The sequence below is a fragment of the Mus musculus genome, chromosome 2 (genome assembly GCF_000001635.26).
Source record: "Mus musculus strain C57BL/6J chromosome 2, GRCm38.p6 C57BL/6J".
Lineage (NCBI taxonomy): Eukaryota > Metazoa > Chordata > Mammalia > Rodentia > Muridae > Mus > Mus musculus.
The window spans coordinates 79,905,054-79,932,506 of record NC_000068.7 but is presented as its reverse complement, the minus strand read 5'-3'; the positions used below and the strand labels follow the sequence as shown (position 1 = coordinate 79,932,506).

The 27,453-nt window shown below is 38.9% G+C and overlaps 1 protein-coding gene across 11 annotated transcripts in view; it reads left to right on the top strand.

Moving 5' to 3' along the window:
* Pde1a (phosphodiesterase 1A, calmodulin-dependent) overlaps window positions 1-27,453 on the top strand; it is a 362,070-nt gene that overhangs the window by 264,016 nt on the left and 70,601 nt on the right. For 8 of the 11 annotated variants that reach the window (XM_006498919.3, NM_001355140.1, NM_001355141.1 and 5 more), the window contains 2 exons: window positions 4,719-4,832; window positions 26,335-26,517. In XM_006498919.3, the coding sequence (XP_006498982.1) occupies window positions 4,719-4,832; window positions 26,335-26,517 (297 nt within the window). Of the gene's footprint in view, window positions 1-4,718; window positions 4,833-24,107; window positions 24,163-25,168; window positions 25,218-26,334; window positions 26,518-27,453 lie in introns of those variants that run through there. The other 3 variants (NM_001009978.1, NM_001009979.1, NM_001355144.1) reach the window with 2 other exon arrangements.

The following is a 27,453-nucleotide window of genomic DNA, read 5'->3' as shown; positions in this document are numbered from 1 at the left end:
GGGTTTCTCTGTATAGCCCTGGCTGTCCTGGAGCTCACTTTGTAGACCAGGCTGGCCTCGAACTCAGAAATCCACCTGCCTCTGCCTCCCGAGTGCTGGGATTAAAGGCTTGTGCCACCATGCCTGGCTAAATCACTTTTCAAGTGAACTTTTCATGTTTTCTTTCTCTCTTCCCCTTTCTCCTGTGTGCCCCATCTCCATGTGCCCTCCGACCCCAGGAGCCTCCTATCTGATGTCACACACCTCAGATCATGTGATTCTTTTGGACATACCTCCTTTTTTATGGGAGGAAGGGTTCATTTGGGGCTTACAGCCTCAGAGGGCTAGGAGTCTATGGCTATCATGGCAGGGAGAATAGAAGCAGGCACGGTGCTGGAGCAATAGCTATGAACTCATTTCCAGACCTGCAAACAGAAAGCAGAGAGTACACTGAGAATGGCTCCAGTATGTTGAAACCTTACAGTCTGTTCCTCTAACAAGGCCACACCTCCTAACCATTCCCAAACAGTTCCACTAATTAGTGAACAGAGTATTCAAACACATAAGCCTGTGGGGACAATTCTCATTGAAGTCACCATTGTAAGTCCTAAAAAACTAAGACTAGAAAGCACTGAGACACTGTTTTCAATTCAGTCAAGAATGTATATTTTTAGTTACCTAACGTTTAATTTTTGTGCAACTATACTAAATATTTTATAATTGTTCAAATTTCAAGTAAAAAAATGTCCCTGTATTTCATTATTTTATAAGGCAAATCATCTCAAATTTTATCTCTTTACTGTTAAGCTTTCACATTTGTCACACTGCGAATCTCCTTAGGTATTATTCTACATGTGATATATAGTGTGATGCTAAGTTTCAATAAATTTCTCATTCCAAAGACTCTTTTAAGATTATGCTCTTTGCTAAAATAAAATTGAACAAAAATATTAGACAAATAGATATTTTCTACCTCTTTTTGGCTCTCTTTATGATCACAGTGGTCAGAGAGGTCAGGTAAATTATTAAAAACAAAGACCTAAGCCTATTGGTGATTTTCCTATCCTTTAATTGCAGGAGTCCATCTAATGGTACTGGAAATGCTAAGATCCAAAGTACAGCTAACTTTATTTAAAACCTTAGTTTTCAGGTCTCCCTAATTCTACAAAAACACAAGGTATTTCTAGTTAGCTCATTTTCATTCAAGCCTTATCCTAGACACTTATCCTAGACAATAACACCTCATTATTGATCATTTTTTCTACCTCTTCATGTGTCTGCTAAATGTGTGACTCGGTGTCAGACAAATAAGGAGATATTTCAGTGTGTGTGTTTAAAATGAATAAATAAAGCATGGTTTGGTTACTAAGTGTGGACAGAAATCTTCAGAGGTTTTATGAGTTAGGTATTTTTCCAGATGTATCTGGTACCCTAGTAAAAACAAACAAAACAAAACAAAACCGATGTAAGCAGTTAATGAAGATGATGATGGTGAAAGATTCTAATAAAAGTGGAGAACTTGAATACAATTTTGCATCTGTGTGTATATCATGTTTTCAATTTTATTCATAAATATTCTTATACTCATATACATATATACATGTTCACTCAGTAATAAATATTTTGTGCTTATCGACAAAAGAGGTAAGAAAGAGGAATTCTAATAATTCCAAAATACAGGCCAGTCTTTTAGGGTAGGAAATAATTTTCTTTATAAAACCTTTCACACTTCTGATGCCCATGATTATTGTGCATATATTATAGCCTCTTACTGTAACAGGCTACTGATGGAATGACTCCCTGGGGACCACTCAGGCTGAGTTAGAAACCCACCTATGGGTAACCTTCCAGGAAGGGCTCCTCTAGTTTTGTATGAACTTTTCTTTATTCTTGAGTTCTTCATTTTGATTCATTTGATTCTTCATGATTAGGTTTAGTTGTGTGCATATGAAGTTCAGAGTAACTGTGGCCCTAAGTGGTCTTGAACTTACGGTCTTCCTCTTGCTGCAGACGCCAAGTGGTGCAGTTGTCTGGCACAAATCACCTCCATCTTCCTTCTCTGACATTCTTAGGGTTGTGTATTAGTTATGTTTTCATCTGTAAGACCTCAATACTTGACAGAAACAACTTAAGGGAGAAAGGTTTATCTTGCTCACTGTTTCTGAGGCTTCAACCCATCATGACAGTGAAGATACACTTGGGAAGGCAGCTCAAATCACAGCTCACCAGAAAACTTACACTCTGGTGACATCCTGTTTCCCCAAGTCTATGAGAAAGTGCTATCAAGGGTCAAGTTTCACCTTTGGGTCAGTGAATGCCCATCTGGAAATGTCCAAGTAGACTTACCTGAAGATTTGACACAATCTTCTAGGCTGCTTGTAAGTCCTCCCTAGGCATGGGAGGGAGGCTTTTCAGTTTGACGAAGATAGCTAAGCAACAACATATAAAGCAAAATGAAATCAGAGTATGGATGAGACTTCTATATACGTTTATTCAATACTATTCATTAGAGCCTCAAATCAAAACAACATCAGTGTCCCATCGCAGTGCATAAATGAGGAAGATGTGGTACATATCTATTGGAATACTATTCAGTCATCAACCATCATTATGTAGAAAATGCACCGTTTGCAAAGTATACCCTGCAGCCAGCTACAGTCAAACAGTACTCAACCACTTTCACAAGGATAATATACTCACGGTAAATATTTCCATGGTTCAGAGAAGTGGAAATCCTTTGTACTTTCATAAAAGAAAGGTAGCTTGGCCAAAGTTTAAGTTTATGGATTAGAAGTTTCCGAATCCTTTCTGGGCCACTTCACTATTCTCACAGTGCTTCATAAAGCCTCCGTGCTAGGCTTACCACTGCCCTCTGTGGAGCTTGTTAGAGTTGTACTTCCCATAAGGTGGTGGACTTTGTTTTGCTGTGTCAACTCTGTATAAGTCAATTGCTATGTACAACTCAAGCTGTGATGTCTGCGGGTATTCTATTACACAAAGTTAGTGTTGTGGAAGTGTGATGATTCACACCTCCTTGAGAAGTTTTAACTAAGGTGTGACATTTTCTATGGAGAAAATATCTCCCCAGGTGGAGGAATGTCAACTCCCCTTTTACCCCTTATTTTTCTTTCAAAGCTCTCAATTCACTCTCAAATACTCTAAAGCTTGGTATTGGAAATCACTAAAAGTAAATTGCTGGAAAATTAAAGTCATCCTATTTCAGCTAGTGTTCAAGTGTAGGTGTGTTCTGCCATCGCCTCTGAACAGAGATGACATGAAAGCGCCTGACAATTTAGGGAAATACCTAAGGTGTCTTCATGTTGCTTATCTGTGTTGGGTACAGAAAGCAGTTCATGGTCCTCTGTCCTCTGTGAAAGATAGAGGATCTGGATCTGGACAAGCAATGTGGCTTCAGCCCAGGAAAGCATTTCCAAAAAAGGATGCTTTACAATTTATGCTTAGAAGTTCCCCAAATTGTCACACTCATATCCAGATCATTTGTATTATCTCACCGTGTTGAATGTCTATTGCTATATGTCTTAGTCAGGGTTTCTATTCCTGCACAAACATCATGACCAAGAAGCAAGTTGGGGAGGAAAGGGTTTATTCGGCTTACACTTCCATGCTGCTGTTCATCACCAAAGGAAGTCAGGACTGGAACTCAAGCAGGTCAGGGAGCAGGAGCTGATGCAGAGGCCATGGAGGGATGTTCATTACTGGCTTGCTTCCCCTGGCTTGCTCAGCCTGCTCTCCTATAGAACCAAGACTACCAGCCCAGAGATGATCCCACCCACAAGGGGCCTTTCCCCCTTGATCACTAATTGAGAAAATGCCTTACAGCTGGATCTCATGGAGGCATTTTCTCAACTGAAGCTCCTTTCTCTGTGGTAACTCCAGCTGTGTCAAGTTGACACAAACCTAGCCAGTACCCTGTAAGACCATTATCTTCAAACTTGGGATCCTAAAGCATTGACCTTAATCATCCCAGAGTCAGTGTCAATCGGCATTCTAGACCTGACCTAGTTGCACTTGGCACTTTGAAGGTCCTCTAAGAATTGAAACTCATGGTCTTGTGGACAATGCCAAAGAAAGTATTTTTCAGATTCACCCTGGCTAAAAGAACTATTATAGCAAACTAGTGTTGATGAATGTTTATCACTGTAACTAATATCAGGAATGATTTAAGCAAGGAAGATTTCTCTTGGTTCCTGGGTTTGGGTATTTCAGTCCATTGCTGTGGGCCTGTGCTGAAAAAGAGTGTCATGGAGGGGAGGTGTTACTTGGACAGAGTTGCTCATCTCCCCAAATCAAGCTTCACCTTTCATCTTTCTGCTGTTTTTCATATAGAGGACAATAGTCACAATAGTCATGGTGCTGTCAGAAGATAACATGGCCAGCCCCGAGAAAGCAGAAGGATCATAGATAAAATTCTAACCCTAAAAATATATTCTTAGGAAAGTGTCTTGAACATGTTGTCTTGAATTTTCAGGAGAACTGGCCATGAATACGGTTATCATGCTGCATACTAATATTTGCAATACTCCTGAGACATGAATATCACTTCTAATAATTACTTATATTAATAAGATTGGTTTTAATTATACAAAAATGAAAATATTTCTGCATAATGACCTAGAAGTAGTTATGTTAACTATTTAGTTTGTATGTTTTAACACTGAGCTATTTCTACTTGGTTATTAAAAAATCTATTTCTCTCTCTCTCTCCCTTTTGGAAATAGACTAAGATGCTTAGTGAAGCAGCTGGAGAAAGGTGATGTCAACGTTGTTGACCTAAAGAAGAATATCGAATATGCAGCATCAGTACTGGAAGCTGTTTACATCGATGAGACAAGGTGAGTCATAGCTCCACCCACTTTTGTCTTCATTGCTTCTCTTCTCATCTCTCTTTTTGACCTTTCTATATTACAAAGCAAATTAGCGATACTTGGTATGAAAAAGAAAACAAAATCTAATTAAAATTTGAAGTTCATTTTCATATATATAGTTAAATGGAATATTATTCTTTTTAAAATTATTTATTCCAAATATTTGAATATAATAAAATAGTCAAACATTACATATATTAAGCAAAAATAATTTCTTGCTTCTTCATCTTCACTGTTCTTAGACTTTTAAATATCACAAGACTTATGTAGGCTTAAACCAGTTTTCACTAATGTAAGAGTTTCTTCAATAATCTCAGAATACAAAATCTGATATGAGAAAAGGGATGTGAGACCCATGAGATAGATTCATCAGAGCTTATGTGTAAGGCTTCTGAGTGTTAGCTAAGTATCTCATGCCCCAAACCTAGCATCATAGTTGGCAGTTGGAGGAGGTTTGGACAGGCACATTTATTTGAAGAGGGTTGTCAACACAGTACTGTGCCTCTCAGCCAAATCCCCCATCCCTCTCACTGGTGTTTGTAAATTCAACTGATTTGACTAGTATCTCCTGGTACTCAGAAAACAATGAGGCAGGGTCCTGAACTTCCCATCAGAGAAGGTAAAAGTTACAAGAAAAAGAGATTTTCCCCTGAATTCAGAGCTGAGTGAATGCAGGTACAGAAATGCATACTTCCAGACTTCAGGTCAAAGACAAAAGGGAATTAGGAAGAGGTTTCTGGGTGTACTATAGAGTCCTGATAAATGGGGAAAAGAGAGAGGCTGCACTTATTTCTCATATAGAAGTCAAGATTGTAACTCCATTAATGCAGTCACAATTTCTGAGAAAATTAGGTCCAAGGTGTAATCTTGAATTAATTATCTCCGAAGGACTCATAAATGCCTATGATGAAATCAAAGTACCAGCATTTGAGAATTTATATAGATTGCAGCAACGTGAAAAGTCCATTGAGATCCTTACCCCACCATTTCCTCACCCATCATTGACCTACCTGTGACAGTAGAGTGTGCAGAAGACAAGGAGTGTGTGCATGCTACCAGGCCCTGTCCCCTCTGCTCATGTTCACATAAGTCAAGTCTGACCCAGGAGAAGGTGAGGAATGTTAAAGTAGAGGTGGGTTGGAACTATTCATCTCTGTGTACTGAGCTTCACGCACAGTGCTAGCTAACAGGCAATACATTTATATTGTTATCCGTGGTCAGGGGCTGAGCTAAGTGTTTTAAAGAGTCTTGCCCTCTTATTCAAGTATTTGAAATAAAAGTTTCTGCTTGCCTGTTACAGTGTGACTCAAGCCATATGTATAAAGAAACGATTTATCAAAGTCTTAGCCCCACCTCAGTCCCAATCTTCTCAATTCCCCCATGAATATCATGTATTTTCTAGTGACATATTAAAATATTTTATCCTGTATTTTTCTCTCCTCTATTTATGGAGATTAGGCCACAAATGATATTTCATTTTACTGGTTTCACTAATCAAGTAATTTTGGAGTTCTTGAATCCTGTGTTAAACTGTTATACACCCCACAATTAAAATGTTTTTTCATTCTTAGAGAAAGATTCCCAATGCAGGCTATACATTATAGGTGATTCATCCTTGGTCCATAGAATATGGACCAGGTTTTTATTTATTTGTTCTTTTGGGTTTTTTCCTTTATTTTTTTGTTGTTGGTAGTGGTTTGGTTTTGTTTTTGAGACAGTGTTTCTCTGTGTAGCCCTGACTGTGCTGGCATCACTCTATAGACCAGGCTGGCTTCAAACATAGAAATCCACCTGCCTCCCAAATGCTGGAAGTACAGGCATGCACCACCACGCCACCCAATCCACCCTAGTTTGGAGTTATTAAGAGGTGAAAATCACAGGTTCCTTTTTACTTACAGTCATTCCCTGAGTTGGTTGTTTTGATGATCTTCATTGAAGACATATGGCATAGGTGGTCCATTCAAAGGGGACAGAGCCAGGTGTGTGCTAAATGCAGAAAGTGCTCCTATACTTTCTTCAGACTTTTGCTTTTAGGTGTATTACTTACAGTTCACAAGTTGATTGAACTTAGCACACTTAAAGTTCTTCAGCCTGTCTTTGACCAGACTTTATATGGTACATTTATTTATAAACGAACTTTAAAATTCAACCCTTCTTTGTAGGTTTACAACATCTTGCAGCATACATAATTTTTATTTGCCTGGATGTTCAAACTTTGAGTGGTAATATGCTATATTTATTCATTCTTAGATAATGTCCTTCCCATGGAAATTATGACTTCATGGTTATTTTGCTGGCTTAGGTCTCCATGGTCCTCAAGTCATTAACTACATATTACACGTTTTGTAATGCTTTACATTTGAAAATTACTCTCGAGTACAGGAAAAACAGGTTCAGCGCAATGGTATAAATTTACCTTCTGCTGTGTTGGTTGTTTCTAGTGCAGGTTTGGCGTTGGGGCGGTGAATTATGTATTGGCTTGCATAAACTCTAGTTTTTGTAGTGCTGTGAATTAAACCTAGGGCTTTGTGCATGCTAGGCGAGTGCTTCACAAAATGAACTATTGCCCCGGAGCCCTGCTTCTGTGTTTAAACCCTCCCACAGCATCATGTTTATTAGATTAGTAATAATGCCCTAAGTTTACACCACCGTCTAAAGGCCACTAGCTATCTACAATCTTATGCAATTATCAGAGTGACTAATTTCTGCATTTTACTAATGGGAGCAACTAAAGCTCATTTAAACATCACAGCAGCCCAATGAGAGACAAGTTCTCTTATTACTATTTCAAGCATAAGGACAATGAATCCCAGAAACATTTACATAGCTTACTCAAGAGAGTACACTGAAGAGTGAGTTAGAGCCTCTAGCACTCTTGATACTCGAGTTGGGTTATTAACTACAATTCACAACCTAATCCATTTAGTTACAGTTGACTCATAGGTATTTTCAAGACTAGAGCAATTGCTTAATGTATAAAAGTAGTGGCTGCTCAAGCAGGAAGATCCCTAGCATCCACGAAAGAAAATCAGGTATAGCAGCATATCCTGTTGCCTCAGTGTGGGATGGGGGTTGGGACAATGAATTTCTGTAGTTTTCTGAAAGAGAAAGGTAGAGAGCTTCAGGCTCACTGAAAGAACTCAAGGGAATAAGGTAAACAAACAAACAAAAAAACAAACAAACAAAAAGCTAGAGAGTTAGACCTGACATCCTCTTGTACCCACCTACAGATACACACACACACACACACACACACACACACACACACACACACACACACACACCACTTTCAGAGATTTTTATGGATCTTCTGATCACAAATTCTTAGATTCCATGGTATGCAGAGGGTATTGTTTCTCACCTTTTCCCAGTTATGACCTTTTATTACCATACTGTTGCCTTGAACTTAGCTATAGTAGGACACTATGCCCTAGAGAGACTCAAAGCTACACATTGGAGCTTGGTCTTCCCGGGAAAGCCTATTGCTAAGCATTGCCATCGTACCATCCGCTAGACCTAAAACTACTTCTCAAGACTCTTCCAACTGTGTGCTGGAAATGTGTGCTTAATACATTTTAGAGCAATCCTATGCATTTTGTAAGGACCGAAGCATGGAGGAGAGGATATTTCTGAGATGTGTTTGCTGCTTGTCTTAGGAATTCTAGTAAAGCAGGCTGTGTAAAATAAAGAGGCAGCATTTAGTTGTATGTTAATTAACATTTTAAGATAGCCTGGATTCTGAAAATTGGATCTAGAGATTCTTTAAAGAAAGTGAACTATTCTGCACATGTTCCATGGAGATATTTGAAAATGGACCAGGCTTAAGAAAAGGTTAACATAGGATAAAACAGGAATTTTAGTTAATCAGTGTGTGTGCATGCACATGCCTACTAAATGTGACTGCAGGGTTCCAGTTCAAACAAATCAAAACAAAAACCTCTCTGTAAAGATGATTTTTGTTTGGAAAAAATCAAATTTTTGATAGAAATATGACTTTTATGGAGATTGTTGTAAGTCCCACAGTGGAAATGACCATTTGTGAGGTTTTATAAAAGACATTTCCATATGAAAATGCCAGAATTTGTGAGTCTTTCAGATGTGTCTCTAGAGGTTATTATTTTTCAAAGTAACACAGTTGTAATCCAAGTGATCTAAAAAGAATCAGTGTGTCCTTGTTTGGATTGTAGCTCAGCCAACTCAAGCAGCATCCCTGACTTCATGAATACCAGGGTAGCCAGCTGCATATTGTATTTGCTAATATCTCAAAACTATAGCTTCCTATTCTCTTTTGTTAATATGAGCCCATCCTTATGATTATCATGACTAGAATATAGTCTCTGTACTTAAAAAGAGCAGGCCATTCACAATCAGGACCTGCACTCAAAACTGAAATTAAGACCTTTAATCTAGAGTGCTCAGCTGTCTCAGTTATGAAATACAGATGAGGACTGACATGAGGACTACATGTGACATATGCCAGGCAGAGGAAAAGTTGAATTGTAACCATTATTTTTATTGTACAGGTAAAATGTGATACACTTTGCATGCTTGAGTTACAGAATATATTAAGATATAGAATTTAAGCCCACTAAGGAAAATATCAAATAATTTCCTGAGAGCAGTTTGGAGTTCTCGAGAAAATTCAGACAGCCATGGAATAAAAGATATCTACACAGTGATGGAAGGGGTCTAACCCCTGCTAACACAACCTCTCTTAACTAGCATTCTAACTAAGCCCATGAGTTCTTATCTTGGGAAAGGCCATGATAAGAACTAAATTGAGACTGCACTGATGGCAGTCAGCACTTGAAAAAGTTGCACTGGCAGACACCGAGTGAGTACCTGGGAGGCTAGAACCTTGAGATCATATGGTGCAGGGATTTACCAGGAAACTTCCATTGACCTTTCACCCATTGACTGAACATGGTAAGCCACTATCAGAATCCTATGGGAATTATAATGGAACAAGGAAGGTGAAGAGCAATGTGAGCACTGTGGGCAAGCCTGCCCCAAAAGGATGGCTGGGTGTCACAGAGACTCAGAATCAAGATTAAAAACTTCAAGGAGTAGCAGCAAGTTGTCACTAGAGGGAGTAGTGTGTGGTGATCATTTAGAGTCTGGATTTCAAACCAAATACTAGACTAGACTAGCATGGGTTCCCTAATGAATCTGCTCTCTGCTGTAGCTCTCCCAGACCACTCTCCAGGGCACAGCTTCTAATAAGAGGTTTTAAGATGTATAGCATTAAGAATGTGCTAACTGTATGAACATTGAATTGTAACAGAGGATATCAATTCGAGACATGAACTGGGAAGTTCTAACCCCAGCGTTTCTGGTAGTTTTAGTCATCGCTAATTAGAATTCCTTTGCTGTTTGGCTATCTTCCTCCATCTTAAAGATTGTGAGAATGTCCACTGAATATTTCCTTATTTCATCAGTCTCTCTTGTCACACTGCTTGGCAGCCAGTGCTCACTCCAACCTGTTTGTTTCTATGTAGGCCATTATTTTTAAGTCCATATAATACGGGTAGGTTCTAAAGCAGGAGCTGAATCCCTTTCTCTGATTCATGAAGTTCAAATCATCTGGAACTGCTGTCAGGTCTTCCTAATGGGTGTGTTCAGAACTCAGAGTGCATCCCTTTCACAGAGACCCCACTGTATCCTCTCAGTGTTTATATCAAACTGGTAGAATTCAGGTCCCCACTCCATAGGGAAGCCTTTCAATGTGTTTTCCTATCATGAATTCAGAATCTCAAGTCCAAAGGTTAAAAGAACCATCAAGGTCAATGTTCATCAGACCTTTCTCTCCTGAGATTAATCTCCTGGCTAGAAGAATGCAATAAAAACCCATATATATATATATATGTGTGTGTGTGTGTGTGTGTATGTATATGTATATGTATATGTATATGTATATGTATATATATACACACATATATATATAACAGTAAGATAAGGAATCCAAATTGGTATACCTGCATGCTCACGGACAGCCTTGTTCATGACTATTCAAAGATGATGTCATGCTCAATCCCGTTCTTCGAGTCTCCCGTATGTCAGAGTAGAATCTTCCCTTTAGTGCAGCTAAGAGGTCTATTCAAAAGGTTTTTCAATAAAACAAAGGAACAGTCTGCACAGAAGTTAAAATTAAGCCTCTGTTGAATACATAATTTTTAAAAACCTTTTCAAATGTCAGTTTCTCTCACTTCCAACCATTAAGGTTTCTCAAGTCTCTTGGTTACTGTATTACATTAGCAATAGCAGTCAAGGGTGAGGATGGAAATGTGGAAATAGGCTGTGAAGTGGGAATTGTGTTTGTAAAAGTCTTTAAAGGGTTAAGAAAATCACAGGGTGATGCTGACCGAAAGGAGAAAGGCGGTCGCACAGGCATGGGTCATGTATCACAAGGGTATGGACTGGGTAGAATACGGCACAGGGTTCCTGAACTGGTGAATCTAATGTCTCAGGGAGAACCCTGATGAGTTAGGAAATTCCTAACCCTCTGAAATACAGTTCCAGCAAAGGGAAAAAGCCACTAGCTACAGTATGACTCTGAGCAGAGTTAGCAAGGATGGCTTTGAAGAAATTATTATGATCGTGTTTCCAGAGTTTGCTAGTGTGTGGGAAAAGTACAAACAGAACAAACTATTAATGGGGTCACACACTTGAAGAAGTTAGCTGGAACTATCCAGTGCACAGCCAAGAGTTCCTGAATGAAGGAATGTAAGCCATACTTTTGAATCAGAATTGAATCAGAAAGGCAGGTTAGAGTTTGAGCCAACTGCTCACCACAGGTGAGTAAGGGGTTACAGAAATCATGGTCCAAGTGTGAGCAGTGAGAGACACAGCTTTTGGACCACGGTGAGGTAAAGAAAAATTCTCTGTGCTCATCACCATGGCATTGACTCTGTGTATTCCTCTCACACTTAGAAAATAAGAGAGAGGAAGAAGGAAAGCAGAGCGCTGAGCTATAAACATCTTTGAGGATGTTTCAATTAAGACTTGAGCTCAGCCAAGCCCACTTAAACAGAACAGTTGATTTACTAGCTCCCATTAACCAGAGAATTGCCCGCTAGTGCTGCCTATAAAATAGGTTGACTCCGGGTACAGATGATGTCAGCAGAGGCTGATCTGCTTTGCTTGTTCTGGAGTGACCTCTCAGATGCTGTGATTGGTAGCAAGACATTACCAGTATTTCCAGACTCTGAACTTTCTGCAAACTGTCAAATCTAGAAGGAATGAAAAGGTTTTCCTTGCTACGGGATCTAACAAGCATGTCTTCGTATTCGATTGGTTTGGGTTAGGCAACAAGCTTATCTTCAAACAATCATTGTACCCAGGGGGACTAGGTACATAAGCTCATGTATCACATATCCCAAGAGAAGGGATGCTATTTAAGTCACTTGCTAACACATTGAGAAGGAAGATAGTGTTTCTTCAAAACCACTAACTACATCTTGTTGACTGTGCAAACTAAAAATAAAATAAAATAACAAACTGTTAGTTCTATAGGCAAGAGGCCATGGATGAGGGTGTGGGTAGGACCTTGAGAATATCCATTGGCAGTAAGTTCAGATACTGTTTTATTTTCCTGGTCTCCCTCTTGCTATTTTTAGGGAAAGTGTTTTTCTTTTCTCCTCTCTCCTTTCTTCCTTCTTTCTTTTCTTTCTTCCTTCTGTGTTGTTATTGTTCATCCTCAGCCATTACTTTTCTCACACAGAAGATGAATCATCAGTCTCTTTTGGCTGTGAAATTCTCTGTCCATCGGTCCCCAAGAGTCCTTCTTAACTTACCCTGGCCAGCAGGAGGGGGCAAGGAGTCAGTTGATGTTTGCTTAAAAGGGAAGAGCTTGTAAATGTGGCCTTTGCTTTGTCAGTTTCACTTGGAAGAAATACCGAGAAAATCTGTTCAGGTGAACCTTGTGTGCTAGAGATCAATAGATCATCAAAAACAAATGATAAGGTTTTCATGAATTCTGTTTTTGTGGCATAAGCTGTTTGGGATGCTGTGTTTGTAGGCTGTACTCACCTCATACACGGGTGTGAAAACCATGCTGAATAAAAAAAAGTCACACCAGTTTTGTTTGGTTTTCATCTTTTCTGACCATCTGTGGTTTGTTACTTTCTATAAACCTTCAGAAACAGCCTCACTAATGTGAACGGACAAAAAATTATCCCCAGTTGTTCTTAGAGATGATTGACAAAACCTTTACATATTAAATAAGATTCCACAACTATGACATGTAAAATAAAATCTTTAAAAATATCTTACTTTAAACACTATCCTTTTCTAATGATGTGCATGATGTCATTTGAAAGTTATATCTAAGACAATATATTATGCAATTTTCTGACATCATTGTGTATTCTTGTGTGAAATTCTCAAAAACCCTATGAGTTACAATATTAGTTTTGATGAAAAGTTAATGAATTTGAAATATAAAATAATTAACTTAATTAGATTTATATTAAAATAGAATTTACCCTAAAATTTGGTCCTAAACTATCCCATATCATTTTCCAGGGACATTTAACCCAAGGATCAGTATGAGTGAATTCAAATTGACCGAAATATACGACTAGTTCCCAGTTTTCTAACCACTGTGTTTAGACATCAAAATTTGATGTCATTCTGCCCAAAGGGAATTCCAGAAAGATTGCTAAGACTGTTGGAAAAAAGTTTCTTTCCTTATGGAAGAGTGTTGTGTGAGTGTGATACTTCTTAATTTTTAAAAATGATTGTGTGCGCGCGCGCGTGTGTGTGTGTGTGTGTGTGTGTGTCTAAGGCAGAGTCCAACATTGAGTGTCTTCCTCAATTCCTCTCTCACTGACTGGATTGCATGCCTGGCGAGCTCCAGAGACAATGCTGTCTTTGGATCCCCAGTGCTGGGTTTACACGACCACAATGCTATGACCTTCTGGTTTGGTTTGGTTTGGTCTGGTCTGGTCTGGTCTGGTCTGGTCTGGTCTGGTCTGGTCTGGTCTTGTCTTGTTTTGTTTTGTCTTGTTTTGTGTTTGTTTGTCTTTTCTGTGGAATTGGAACTCAGGCCCTTATACCTGTCTGGCCAGCACTGTATAGAAACATTTCTCCAGCATGAGAGTTTATGCAAATTGGTGATATAAAAGAGATAAAAGGGATTTGGGCCTTAGATATTGTTAATCTGATTTTTATTTTTTATTTTTAATATATTAGCATTATATCACTTTACTTTCTTTTTTTCTTTAACCCCTTCCACTCTCAAGTAATTATTATCATTATTATAATTTTAATGTGTTGCATCTATATGTATGTCTGTGTACTTCTTGTATGTATAGTGCACATGAAGGCCAGAAAGGGGCATCCTATCCTGTAACTTTAATTTTTTTTTTAAATCTTTTGTTTGTTTGTTTGTTTTTGGTCTTTTGAGACAGGGTTTCTCTGTATAGCCCTGACTGTCCTGGAACTCACTTTGTAGACCAGGCTGGCCTCAAACTCAGAAATCCGCCTGCCTCTGCCTCCCGAGTGCTGGGATTAAAGGTGTGAGCCACCATGCCTGGCCTTAAATTTTATTTTTAATAATGTTTTAAAATGCTTTAATCTCCTTTTTAACCCACCACCCACTAGTGGTAGTGGAAAAGAAAGGATAAGAGGGAAAGTGGACCTGTTTAGAAAAGGTTCTTTGGAGCAACTCCCATCTGTGTTTTCTAGAAATTGGCAATTTAGTTCACAGGTCAGCGGTGGTAGCTTGATCCACTTGCAAACACTTTAGGGATACAGTAGCAGTCCAGCTTGGTAGAGTCTGGATAGCAAATAGGAATCAGCAGGGGTGGCACTACCTAGTAGAGACAGTGAGGCCTCAGCCTCGGCACAAATCAGCAGTAGAAGAGAATAGCAAGAATGCCAGGAGTTCTTGGGTGTTCCCTTCTCAGTGTATCGAAGATGGGAGACCCATAAGCCTTGTACAGCTAGCTCTAAAAGCAAGCCTAGCTCAGCCTCCATCACTGTCTGTTGTGTCCTTTGTATATACCCTCCAAACCTCACATGTCCTCCACGGTTTTGTTTCTACACTTGTCTTTCTCAACATGTGTGTCTGTCTCAGTTGACATCACTCTATCAATTCAACCCAACTCCGCAAAAATGACAAAAAAACCCTACCACATACCAACAAAAGTTTTTAAATACATTTCTCTCGATAAAGTCCCAACAAACACAACTCAAGTACACAATATAAGACAAACCAATACATATGTCATTAACAAAAAAATCTCTCATCCCATGTCCTTTCACATATTTACTTTAACAAAACATCCTTTCTTCTGTTTACTTCAGCTAAACATTCCTCTACAAGTCTGTCTTAGTATTTCACGCATGTCTCAACATTCCTTCACGTATTTGCCCCAACAAAACACCATCCAACCAACTTTCCAAAGAAAGAAAGAGAGAAAGAGAGAGAGAGAGAGAGAGAGAGAAAGAAAGAAAGAAAGAAAGAAAGAAAGAAAGAGAGAGAGAAAGAGAGAGAAAGAGAGAGAGAGAGAGAGAGAGAGAGAGAGAGAGAGAGAGAGAGAGAGAAAGAAAGAAAGAAAGAAAGAAAGAAAGAAAGAAAGAAAGAAAGAAAGAAAGAAAGAGAAAGAAAGAGAGAAAGAGAGAAAGAAAGAGGAAGGGAAGGGAAGGGAAAAGGGAAAGGGAAAGGAAAGGGAGAAAGACCCTTAAGTTTCCACTTCAAGAGTCCTTGGAGCTGGGATTATAGATTGTTATGAGATGCCATGTAGGTACTGGGAATTAAGAGTTTGAGAAGAGCAGCCAGTGCTCTTAACAGTTGTTACATCTCTCCATCCCCTGACCTGCTGATTTTAAAAATTCTTTGCTGAAGCTAACTTACATTTAGTTTTTATTTTTAATGAAAATAACGTGTTTCCTTTGTATTTAAGCTACTTTAGCTCGGGTTTGGTGTCATTTGTCATTGGGAGCATCCTTCTGGCCACATAGGTCAGCTTTGTTCTGCAATCCCAGCTAGATCTCATCCTATTCTAACTGTAATTCTAATCAGCAATGTCTGCTTCCTAAGTTAAATTGTTATATTTAGCAACTGATATCTTCTAGAAAATAAAACATATGTTGATTAAACTTCAAAGTATTAAATGAAGCACAATGATAATAATCTCATAATAAAGCCAAACAGCTTTGATGATCCTTGAGCAAGTATCAAGTACTGGAAATCAGGCAGAGGTTATTTTTCAAAGAGGCATGTGCTCATTCTTTTCAATACTTCATCAACAAGTCTTATTCCAAAGTATGTGTGGCCTGTTTGCTCCCTATCTTTTTCTCTCACATCTCTTTGTGCCATGGGGATCACCAGCCTGATAATCACTCTTCTGTTTGATAACTGCCAGTACCCTACTGCCATCCTCTCTTCTATTTTGCTCCCATGGGTTGAGTAAGAGTTGTATTTTTATATTCTCATATTCCTGTTTCCTGAATATACCTCATCTTTTTGTAGCACTCATTGTTCACTTCTGCTCAGGTAAAAATTTGGCTTTTGTATTTTGCAACCAAGCATCGTACAAGTATTTCCCATCTGTGGCATCATTGCAAGAGATTGAAAAATTAAGCATATCTTCACAGGGGTTCTAACATCTGTTCCATGTCATTCACTGGCAGTGAAATAACAGACACATAAATATAACTACTGCTGCTGAGTTTATCCTATAGAAGAATACAGAAGCCTCTGACAGAGAGATGCCCATGATTGGAGAATAGCAGTTTTGAAACATTAGTGTTCCTGAAGTCACTAAGAAGGCTGGGTAAAACAGCACTCTGGGTCTGCTCCAAGAATTTCTGATTCAGTAGGTCCTACTTAGAGATCAGTTTCCCCGTCTAGTAAATTCTCAGCCCTCGAGGATTTCACTGATCTAGAGAAACACACGTTGAGGTGTACTCGAGTAGAGGGTATCACAATAAGGCTTCAGAAAAAGAAATACAGAAATGATCTAAAACTAGTGTCAGGGCTCACTCACACTTCTAACTCTAGCACTCTCTACAGGTTGAGGCAGGAGGATTAGTAAACTACACTATAGACCAAGATACATAACAAAACACTATTACACAAAGAAAAATGAGGGTATATTTTGTAGAAAATTAATGTTATCAAAATACTGTGGTCTAGGAGCTATACCCCCTTTTATGTATGAGGCTATCCAAGATAGCCTTCCTCAGGTTCCAGGATGCAATTAAGACAAGGGGCATGAAGACCTAAGTAAGAGGGTTTGAGGTACCAGGAAGTCAAGGACTGTCGTTGATTTGTAATACTTTCATCAGTCTAGGATCTTGGGATCATAAAACATAGAAAATCAAGATGGAGCTGATCTGAAAGTTTCATCCTTCTTGGCCGGGTTTCATAGTTAAAAGGTTCTGTACATGTTCCCAGGAGAAAGTGATCAACAGTCTTACCAGGCGGTGAAGTGTAACAACCACTGGCCTCCCAGATACAGTGACACATCTCTAGCATGAATACTATGGAAATAACAACTCTGTAATTGGATCTAAGATCTCACTCCAGGAGACAGAGCTCATTCATGGACTACATGGCAAGGTCATGGACTCCAGGGAGAACTCAATACTATATTCTACTAAGTGGACATTATCTTAAACCATTTCATATACTCTTAAGTTTGTACCCAGATAAATGCATTTTTCAATCCTCATGGGAGAAACATGTTTTTTTTTTTTTTTTGGTGGGGGGAGGATGTGTTATTTTCTTTCTTTGTTCTTTGCAGTAGATAGTGATTAATACAGAGACCCATAACTGTTCCATAGAGAATAACAGACTGTGCAGTTCTTCGCTCTAAATAGTACATTTAAATCATACTCCCTCACTTCAGGACTTAAGAATCACTTTATATGAGAGAGTAGAGATATTGTAAGAGACAGAGGTAGTAGACTTCATGTGTGCAGGGCCAGTGCACACATGAACTCATAGTGGTTCTGACTGCATGCACAGGACAAAGCCCGCCTGAATCTCACATCCAGGAAGAAAGTCCTAATTCTAGCTAAGAAGCAATGAAAAACTAATGTCATTTTTCTTCAGGTATGTTATCTCTGAGATGCCCTACCCGTGCGCATATAGGCAGCACTAATGGATTAGATGACTTTGAAACATAAAGCTGGGAGGGAAAAGAAGTGATGGAGGATAGGGGAGAAATCAGAGGCACAGAAAAAATGGGAGTGCCAATGAAACAGAAACTGCTTTTTTATTTCCCCCTTTTCTCAACATGGTATTGTCGATTCTACTTCTGCACCTGTGGCTTTTCCTATCCAACTAGGTATATTTTTAACATATATAAAAATTATTTTGGCAACTCTGCCACTGTCTTTTCACTGCCTTTAGAGTGTGAGTGTGTGTGTGCACGCATGCTTTCCTAAGTCTTCTTTGGCATTATTCATATCGTACATACTTCAAAAACTCTGACATCACAGTGCGAGCCTTTTTCCTATGTGTCAGTAAAAGGAACTCAGATTAGACTAATTCACATAGAGGTGTGTCCAGCTAGGGCTCCCCAAGAGCTTTCTGCGTGACAGCTGCTGTTCTAAGCTATAGAGGTAGTAGGTGATAAAGCCAGGAACATGATTAGAAAGACAGGTTTCTTAGACAAAGAGGATGCTTATTAACCAAAGCCTTGGTAATTAGTGGAATGTTAAGCTTTGTGCCTAACCGAATATATTCAAAGATATATTTTGAGCCATGAATTCCTGATGAGAAGCCAAGAATTCTCAGGAAGGCCTGGGGCAGTGTTCTGACTCTCTGTTTTCACCCATTTCTATTCCAATGCACTCCAAAAAAAAAATAATCTTTACTCCAGATCTTCAAGCAACTTGATCCCATCTGAGAGCCTTACTGGAAGATGCCTGGGTCCCCTCCTGCCTGTCCTAGGGGACCAGACCTCCATAAGCATGGGCATCCACTTCCTTGGGTGAATACAAAGACGCTTTCAAGTCCTCCTTAAGTCTTAATGTGGAGAAAATCACCTCTGATTTCCACATTATCCTCAGCCAACCTTCTAATAGTCATGACTCCTGGAAGTTGAGCCAATGAAGGCATGGCTGCCTTCCCCACCCAAACATCTAGTCCTTGTGTTCTCTCATATACAGTGGCCATGCCTGCAAAATTCACAGAAAAGGAGTGATGTCTGCTTTAAACAACCGAAACCTTATGAATTTATAAACCTTTGTCCCTTTGAGAACAGTAAAGGGAATAAATAAATAAATAAATAAATAAGCTTTGATACTATCCTGGAAGAATTTATTTTGCTGTGTTTAGAATTCAGCAGGTAGGGTAGTGATGATAGAAATGGAATTTCAAATGTACCCAGTTCTATGCTAGCAATGAATGCATCACCATTTAAATTAGCATAGACTTTTTATTGCCATCTGACATTTCTATAGAAGAGTGCTCCAGATACCAGCTTTGGAAATAAATCTAAGCTTTTTTTTCCACCAAAAGTTTCCCCACTAAGCTAAACTCCTATAAGATTTTTTTCTTTTTTAATTATTTGATAATTTCATACATGCTTATAGTGGTCAAATCTACACCTCCCATCTACCTCTTGAAATTCGTATTATCTCCCCATCACCATTTTTCCCTCTCAGACAAACATTTTTTTAAATAATCATTCCATTCGTTTATATCTCAAATGATATCCCATTTCTTGGTTACCCCCTCCACAAACCCCCCATCCCACATTCACCCTCTACTCCTTCCCCTTTGCCTCTATAAGGGTGCTCCCCCACCCATCCACCTTCTCCCACCCCACCACTCTAGCATTCCCCTACACTGGGGCATCGGACCTCCACAGGATCAAGGGCCTCCCCTCCCATTGATGTCAGGCAAGGCCATCCTCTGCTACATATGTATCTGGAGACATGGATTCTCTCCTGTACACTCCTTGGTTGGTGGTCTAGTCTCTGAGAACACTGGCTGGTCCAGTCAGCCCATGTCGTTCTTCCTATGGGGTTGAAATCCCTCTATGCCCCTCCAGTCCTTCAGTCAGCTCCCCCACGGGGTCCCTGAGCTCAGTCTGATAGTTGACTCCAAATTTCCACATCTGCATTGGTCAGTTGCTGGCCGGACCTCCCGAGGAGCAGCCACACCAGATTCCTGTCAGCAAGTGCTTCTTGACTATATCAACAGTGTAGGGTTTTGTGTCTGCAGACAGGATGGATCCTCAGGTGGGACAGTCCCCAGTTGGCCCTTCCTTCAGTCTCTGCTCCATTTTTTGGTCCATTTTCTTCATTTGGACAGGAACATTTCTGGGTTAAAAATTTTGAGATGGGTGGGTGCCCCCATCCCTCAACTGGGGACCATGTCTATCTGCTGAAGGTAGTCTCTACAGCTTCTATCCCCCACTTCTCTGTGCATTTCTGCCAAAGTTATCCCTGTTGGGTCCTGGGAGCCTCATTTTTCCCTGTTGTCTGGGACTCTCCAGTGGCTATCCTCAGTTCCTCATCACCCCCCTCCTACATATTTTTATTCTATTTCCTGACCTTCTGTACCTCTCTCCCATCCCCCCCCCCAAACCTGATACTACCCCCTTATTTCCTCCCCCTTCTCCCCCCTCTCCCTCCCTCTCCCCTCTCCCTCTCTCTCCCTCTCCCCTCTCCCCTTCTCTCCCTCCTCCCCCTCTCCTCCCCCCTCCCCCTCCCCTCTCCCCCCTTCCCTCTCCCTCTCTGTCCTGTGATGATTCTGTTCCCCACTCAAGGCAGGGCTGATGCATCCATCAGCCAAACATTTTTAAAGTTTATTTTTAACTCTAAATTTCAAAGTTATAGAGGGGATGGAGAATAATGACTGCTGGAATTATTGACTGAATGAGAACTTTGAACTTTGAAAGGAAACCATACATTTAAAGTGAACAAGATCTCAACAGTTTAAGACCCAGACTTCAAAATAAGATACTCTGCAGCTCAGAATTTGTCATGTCCACTGACTGAGCAAATCTCTTAAGTGTGCATGCTTCCTTTATTGATCACTATATAGATAAAGGTGAAAGATCTTCCCCAAGGTAGTATCTTGAGGACCGAGTGAGCTATTTTGGATTATCCGCCCACCCCCCTGTTCAGAATATAAGCAACAGCGTTAGTTTGAATCTTTATCTGTATGTTATATACTTCCGAAGTCTGAGTGAGACTGGTATCATGTTCAAGGTTTCTTTGGTGAATAGGTAGATGAAAGAAAACATGTCAGTCAACTCATAACTCAAACATTGTTAATTAAATAAATAACAGTAATGGGCTCCTCTATAAACATTACATGGGAATTTAGTGGGAAACACTGACTACACAAGATGCCGCATACAATAGGCAGAGGAGATTCTCTTATCCCACCTTGTAATTGTCCAAGAATGGTACCTCATGGCAGATGTGAACTCAACCTCACCCTTAGCACTAGAGCATCATATTGTTCTTCTGAACATAGACTTCTATTGCAGGGTGCCAATGATGGCCTTTTGGGAATATGTCCTTCCCTAGAGGTGACAAGTTTCTAAGACAAAACACATTTGGAGTTTTTCCCTCTACCTTTTTCAGATATAGCATGCTAGACATTTTTTTTAAAAAATCATGTTTAACATTGTTACTATGAAGTATTTTATGATTTATGAGTAAGGCATAGAAAGTGATGGCCTGAACAGTCAGGGCAGCAAGACAGACACAGCCAGGCTGGTCCAGTTTCATCATATAAGGAGCAGACAGTTTGCATCTTAACTTGTAAGCCTTTTGGGAAACATTGTCCAATTGAAGCATAGTACACACAGTCTGTTCACCAGAGAAATGACATCAAAATATTGATTCTATCTCACATAGAAAAATTATGTTTCTGCTCTGGACTCATCAAATGTTAGGGGTGGATGGGACGAGTTAACTGTTTCTTGAAATAAATCCTTTATCATACAAATAGCATGAAAGCCAAAGAAAAATTCAAACTTGAGAAACCAGTCTTTCCTAATCACACCCAGCATTTAAATGGTAATACTTAGGTTCAGTTGTGGTCACCAACTTCCTGGAAAGGACTGTGTTTCCTTGGGTGTGACTATTTTCCAAGAGTCCCCTTCAGACAGAAATATTTTCACTGACATATAATTGTAAGAGTCAAAATCCCATGACCTCTCCTTCCGAGGTTGCCCCCTTCTTTATTTCCCTTTCCCTTCAAACTTTCTAGTTCAAAATATAAGCCCTTTGGGAGATGTGTCATCTTATTCAGAGAGAAATTTTATCCTATAAATAGCTCCAAAGGATCACTTGATCACTAATCAGATGCAAGGTCAGTTTTTCTCAGTTCCTTGGTCCACTTTCTACACATAGTCTTTGTCTGAGAACCACTCTTTAATCTTTGCTGACTCCCAATGGGACAGAAAACATCATGTCAAAGTGTGGAATGTTTTTTAGAAGTCAACAGTGGTAGCATGTTACACATATATGCCTGCCCTATCATTTCTTTCCTGTACAGTGTTCTTTATGAATTCCTAAGGAGAATATGCCAATAGTTATCATAGCAGTGATAGTTCATATCATAATACAATGTGGACTAGCACCTCTGAAACTTTATAGGCATAGACTTATCACAAATACTTTTCCTATACATTTCTTCAGATGTGCAAATTGTCTCTGATGATCTCATTTAGAGCAGCATTTCCTGTCATATTTATATCCTCATTCTCTTCTCCATTTAGTCTCTTTTCATTGAAATGTAAAATCATAAGACCATGCTATCTATCTATCTATCTATCTATCTATCTATCTATCTATCTATCTATCTACCTATCCATCCATCCATCCATCCATCCATCCATCCATCCATCCATCTATTTTAAGATAGGGTCTTTCTATTTGGCCCAGCTTACCAGAAACTCACTGTGTATACCAGACAGGTCTTGAGCTCACATATATTCACCTGCTTCTATCTTCTAAGTCCTGGAATTAAAGGTCTCCAATACTATGCCCAGAATATTTTAATTTTTCATCATTTTATAGATTACCAATAACTTTGACATGACTAAAGAATATTGCATTTAAAGGTTTAATTTATATACGGATTTTATTTATATATTAAAACCAGAACTATGAACAATATACTACCAGAGATCAATATTAATATAGGACCAAGACCTTATTCTGTATCTGACTTAAAATCTACAGTATTCATATAGGAAAGAGGAAGGGAAGCCTGTTTTTTTTTTTCTTCCTTTTATTCGTAGACACTTTTCCTATAGCTTTATTACACTTGAAACAAAAAATAAAAATCTTTCGATTCTAGGATACTCAGAAATCTCAAAGAACATATTTTCCCGGTAGTCACCTTGGCTTATCAGCCACTAAAGACTGTGAACAAATGGCACCTGCACAGGAGAAAGTGACTGTGAACCCACAGGCTGGGGTCTTATGCACACACTGATGGGGAGTTGTACTGTGTGACTAAAGGATGTGAACAATTCATCTTTTTGAACTGTAATTTTTTGGGAAGCCTGTTTTAATGACCATCTTGCAATGAGGAAAGTAGGCCAGCAAGCTGGAAATTTCAGGGAATTAATGCCATAATCTTGAACCTGAAATTCATCCCAACTCAGAATTTTCTCTTTAAGGTAATTCCATCTTTTTTTTTTAAGGCCTTTCAGATGATTCAATAAGGCCATCCACATTTTGAAGGGTAATTTACTTTGCTTCATCTTCACATGAAAAAAGAGAACCTTTGTAGAAACACTTAGGTCAGCATTTAAACACATAACTAGGCATCACACTCCACCCTTCTCTCTTTGCCATATCAGTTGGGTGACTAGAGAAGCATCTGCTGCTGTTCTGTATACAATGTCACACCCCATGCCTTTGTTTTTGACACTCACTTCCTTTATTCCTTTATTCTATACTAAATATAGACCACCATTCCTGTTCCTGAAACCACACGCTACTTCTCAACAAAGACTTGCATACATTATAACTACAGATTGCCAGAGTACCACATCCCAGTGATGCTCACTATGCCTTTATACCCATGTTGTCTTGTCGGACTGTCTGTCTTGGGAAGTTTGTGAGTATAGGATATATAGCCTTTAAGTCCCCAGTACCAATTAGCTGTAGAAAAACAGGTAATGGTTACCACACACCTGGCATTCTGTTTCACCCTGCTGATAAGAACAGAGAGAGGAGAAAGAAAGGAATGTGATGACATCACATGATTACACCACAATCCTTCCTGTTCCACTTACCCTGCTCTGTGGATTTACTTGATCGTGGCATAAAAGAGAATAGGTCTTGAAAATGGCATGATCTTTAGGTAATGAAAATTTCAAGGCATGTAGTATAGTACTATACTAAAATGGGCTAAGCAATCTAACTTGAAATGACTAAAAGAGCCAAAAAAATGTTTTTTACTTAAAATTACAATATCACTGGTCTGTTGGTAGATCAAAGTCATTAAAACGTAAGAAGAAAAAAAAACTTGAAAAAATCACAAACTGAGTATTGATCAGTATGATTATTCGGTTGTATGACTTTTGTCTTGTGTCTACATGTAGTTTTGTAATCGCAGTACTTAAGGAGTGTTTATTTTCACTACAGTATTTCATAAGTACATATGTACTTATTAATTATCATGAAAAATAAGTATTGTGTGTGGATTGAAGTAAACAATACATAGGGGGGACCATTTAAAAGGTCACATTTATTAAACGGACACAAAGGTTAAGGCTAACACATGCTATATACATCCAGGTTATTGATTGGGTACACTGTTGAGGAAATGATCAGTTCAGATGTCAGGACAAAGCTAGTTGGTGTTCTGTAGACAAAGTAGACTGCTGTGTGTAGCTGGGTTTGTATATAGAGACAATCCTTCATTTATTATTTTCAGTTCAGGTCTTTAGGAAGACTCTGATAGGCGATCAGTCAGGGTATTTCCTCAGAACCCTCCTTACCTGTGGTAGCTGCCGCTCCTTATCAACCAGTCCAAGTCACTTCCCAGAAGTTAATACTACACACTGTGTCCCTAACTCTGTAGATGGCCTTGGGCAGCACTTCTCTTTTGGTTTTGTTGAGAAAAGGTCTCGTTTGAAGCTGATCCAGGTTGGCCTCAAACTTAGAATCTTCCTGCCTTAGCCTCCCAAATGCTGGGACACTTGGGTTCTTGTCAGAAGTTCTAAACCCATGAAATCTCCACCCTTATGTTAAAATCAACTCTTAACTAGCAGTTTTCCTCCTCCTGAGAGAGTCTCAGGCTCCTGAAATGAGCTTTCAACATAATTCTTTTCATCCTTGCACGCTATGACTGTGGGTTCAAACAGCTAAGCATTAGAAGAATCTGGGAAATGAAATTGCACATGGACTGAATGGGTACGATCATTTTTCATCATTCTTCTTTAAATAAGACTGTTGCATATATATATATATATATATATATATATATATATACATATATGTATATGTATGTATATATAACATTTTATTAATGTTATGTAGAATGGAGAACTGATTTAAGGTATACATGAGAGAGTTCATAGGTCACAGGCAAATAACCTGATATTTTGTAAATGGGACTTGAGCATGTGCTGAAATTCACCATGAAGAATAAAAATCAACTCCCATACATTTATCTTTATTTAAAATTTATTTATTGTTTATTATGTGAATGTATATGGTATGTGTTTGTGTGTGTGTATGCTCGTGCAGGCACGCACACACACACATACACACATAAATGCCACAATACATATGTGAATGTCAGTCTAAGGACAACTTTCTCCCTTTTCACACGGACCTGGGGATTTAACTTGGGTCTTCAGGCTTTGCTGGCAAGTCCTTTACCTGAGGAGTCATCTCACTACCCTTGTTTCTCCCTTTATGAGTTTCTAATGTTGTAAAATATTCAATGATATTGTTTAAGAGACTTTCAGGATTCTTAAGTTATTTAATTAATTTAGTAAAACTTACTCAATAAAATAGTATATACAAATGACTTGTGGAATCCTCAAAAATTCAAACAGCACTTCCTATCTCTACTATATAGAAAATGAAATATAAGAATTTTATAGTCTCAACCTCCTTTTCTTTCCATTATACTTGCTTCCTAGAAAAATAAGTAGAACACACTTATTTATGAATTTTCTTCTTTGCTTTGAGTTAATCACCATTAGGGTGGCATATTTATGAGATTGACAACATAACGTAACCACTACTAATACTTTTTATCAATATTTGGAAAGCAGCAGATGCTGCCGTGTATCATTTGATGTCTTCAGCAAGTGATCAGCTCGAAAACTTAAAGAGCTTTCCAAATGTTAACTCAATTTTTAGAAACAGTTCGTGTTAAGGAATAATTAGAGAACTGTGTGCCATTAAAAAAAAAGCAAAACAAAACAAAGAAAATATTTGGATATTTGTTTAGGATGTTTGCTTCCTTGTTAGTCTCTGCTCCTATTTCTCAGTGCTTATCCTGTGTATATGTTTGCAGAAGACTGCTGGACACAGAGGATGAACTCAGCGACATCCAGACTGACTCCGTCCCATCGGAAGTCCGGGATTGGTTGGCTTCAACTTTCACACGCAAAATGGGGATGATGAAAAAGAAGCCTGAAGAAAAACCAAAGTTTCGCAGCATTGTCCATGCTGTCCAGGCTGGGATTTTTGTGGAAAGGTAAGGAAGCACCATGATTCACATCCCAAGACCGGAGAATCTGACGGTCAGTGAGTGTGTGTAGTGCATCAAAGCACGACGTGTCCATATTACCTTACGGAGGACACACGCTAGCACAACTAGAGCAGGTACTTTGGTGTTCTGATTATTATGCCTAGAACAGAAGTCTCTTGCCTTACTTTTTAAAACATTTCTATTAGGATGACAGAAAGATTGAGATTATAGCCATTTGGAAGCACACCCGTGTGGACATGTTTACAAACATTTCTAATATGTTCATATTTTAGCAATTAATTTTATGTAAATAAATTGCAATAACTCACAAAATGGATCCTATAATGGATTAATTTTAATTTTAAAGTCAACTTAGTTGTTTTGTCCTAAATAGAAAAGACTTACCACTTCTTTGGTTTCCATCATGAGATGAAATCTCTCTCATTTCTGCTTTGGAGTACTTTGTTTTTAGCATTCGTGTTTCTGAAAGAAGATTCTCTGATGCCATGGGGACCACCAGGGGTTTCAGTGTTTATACATAGTAATATGGCCAAGTTTCATAGTATTTTCTTTTTATCTTTAAGAGAAAAGGCTACTCTTCTTTTTATAAAATGAAATGTTTCAGAATTAAAACTATACAAAGGCCAATTATAAACATGCTTGACAAAACTGCAAAGCATTTATCAGGAATCCCTCAGATTAAACACAATATATTAATTATATGTAAAGTGGCAAATTCAGTATTTTTGAAACTGAGCAGATTGAGGGGCAGATAGTAATTGTATTATTTATCAGGGCCCCTTTATTGACACAGTGACTAGTTAGGCCAGACTGGCTTTGAATTTCAATCCTCCTGCCTCTGGAGAGGCTTATGTCACCCTGCTCAGCCTCAGCACCCTTCCCATGGACATGAATTCTGGCCACTTCCTTCATCTCACATCA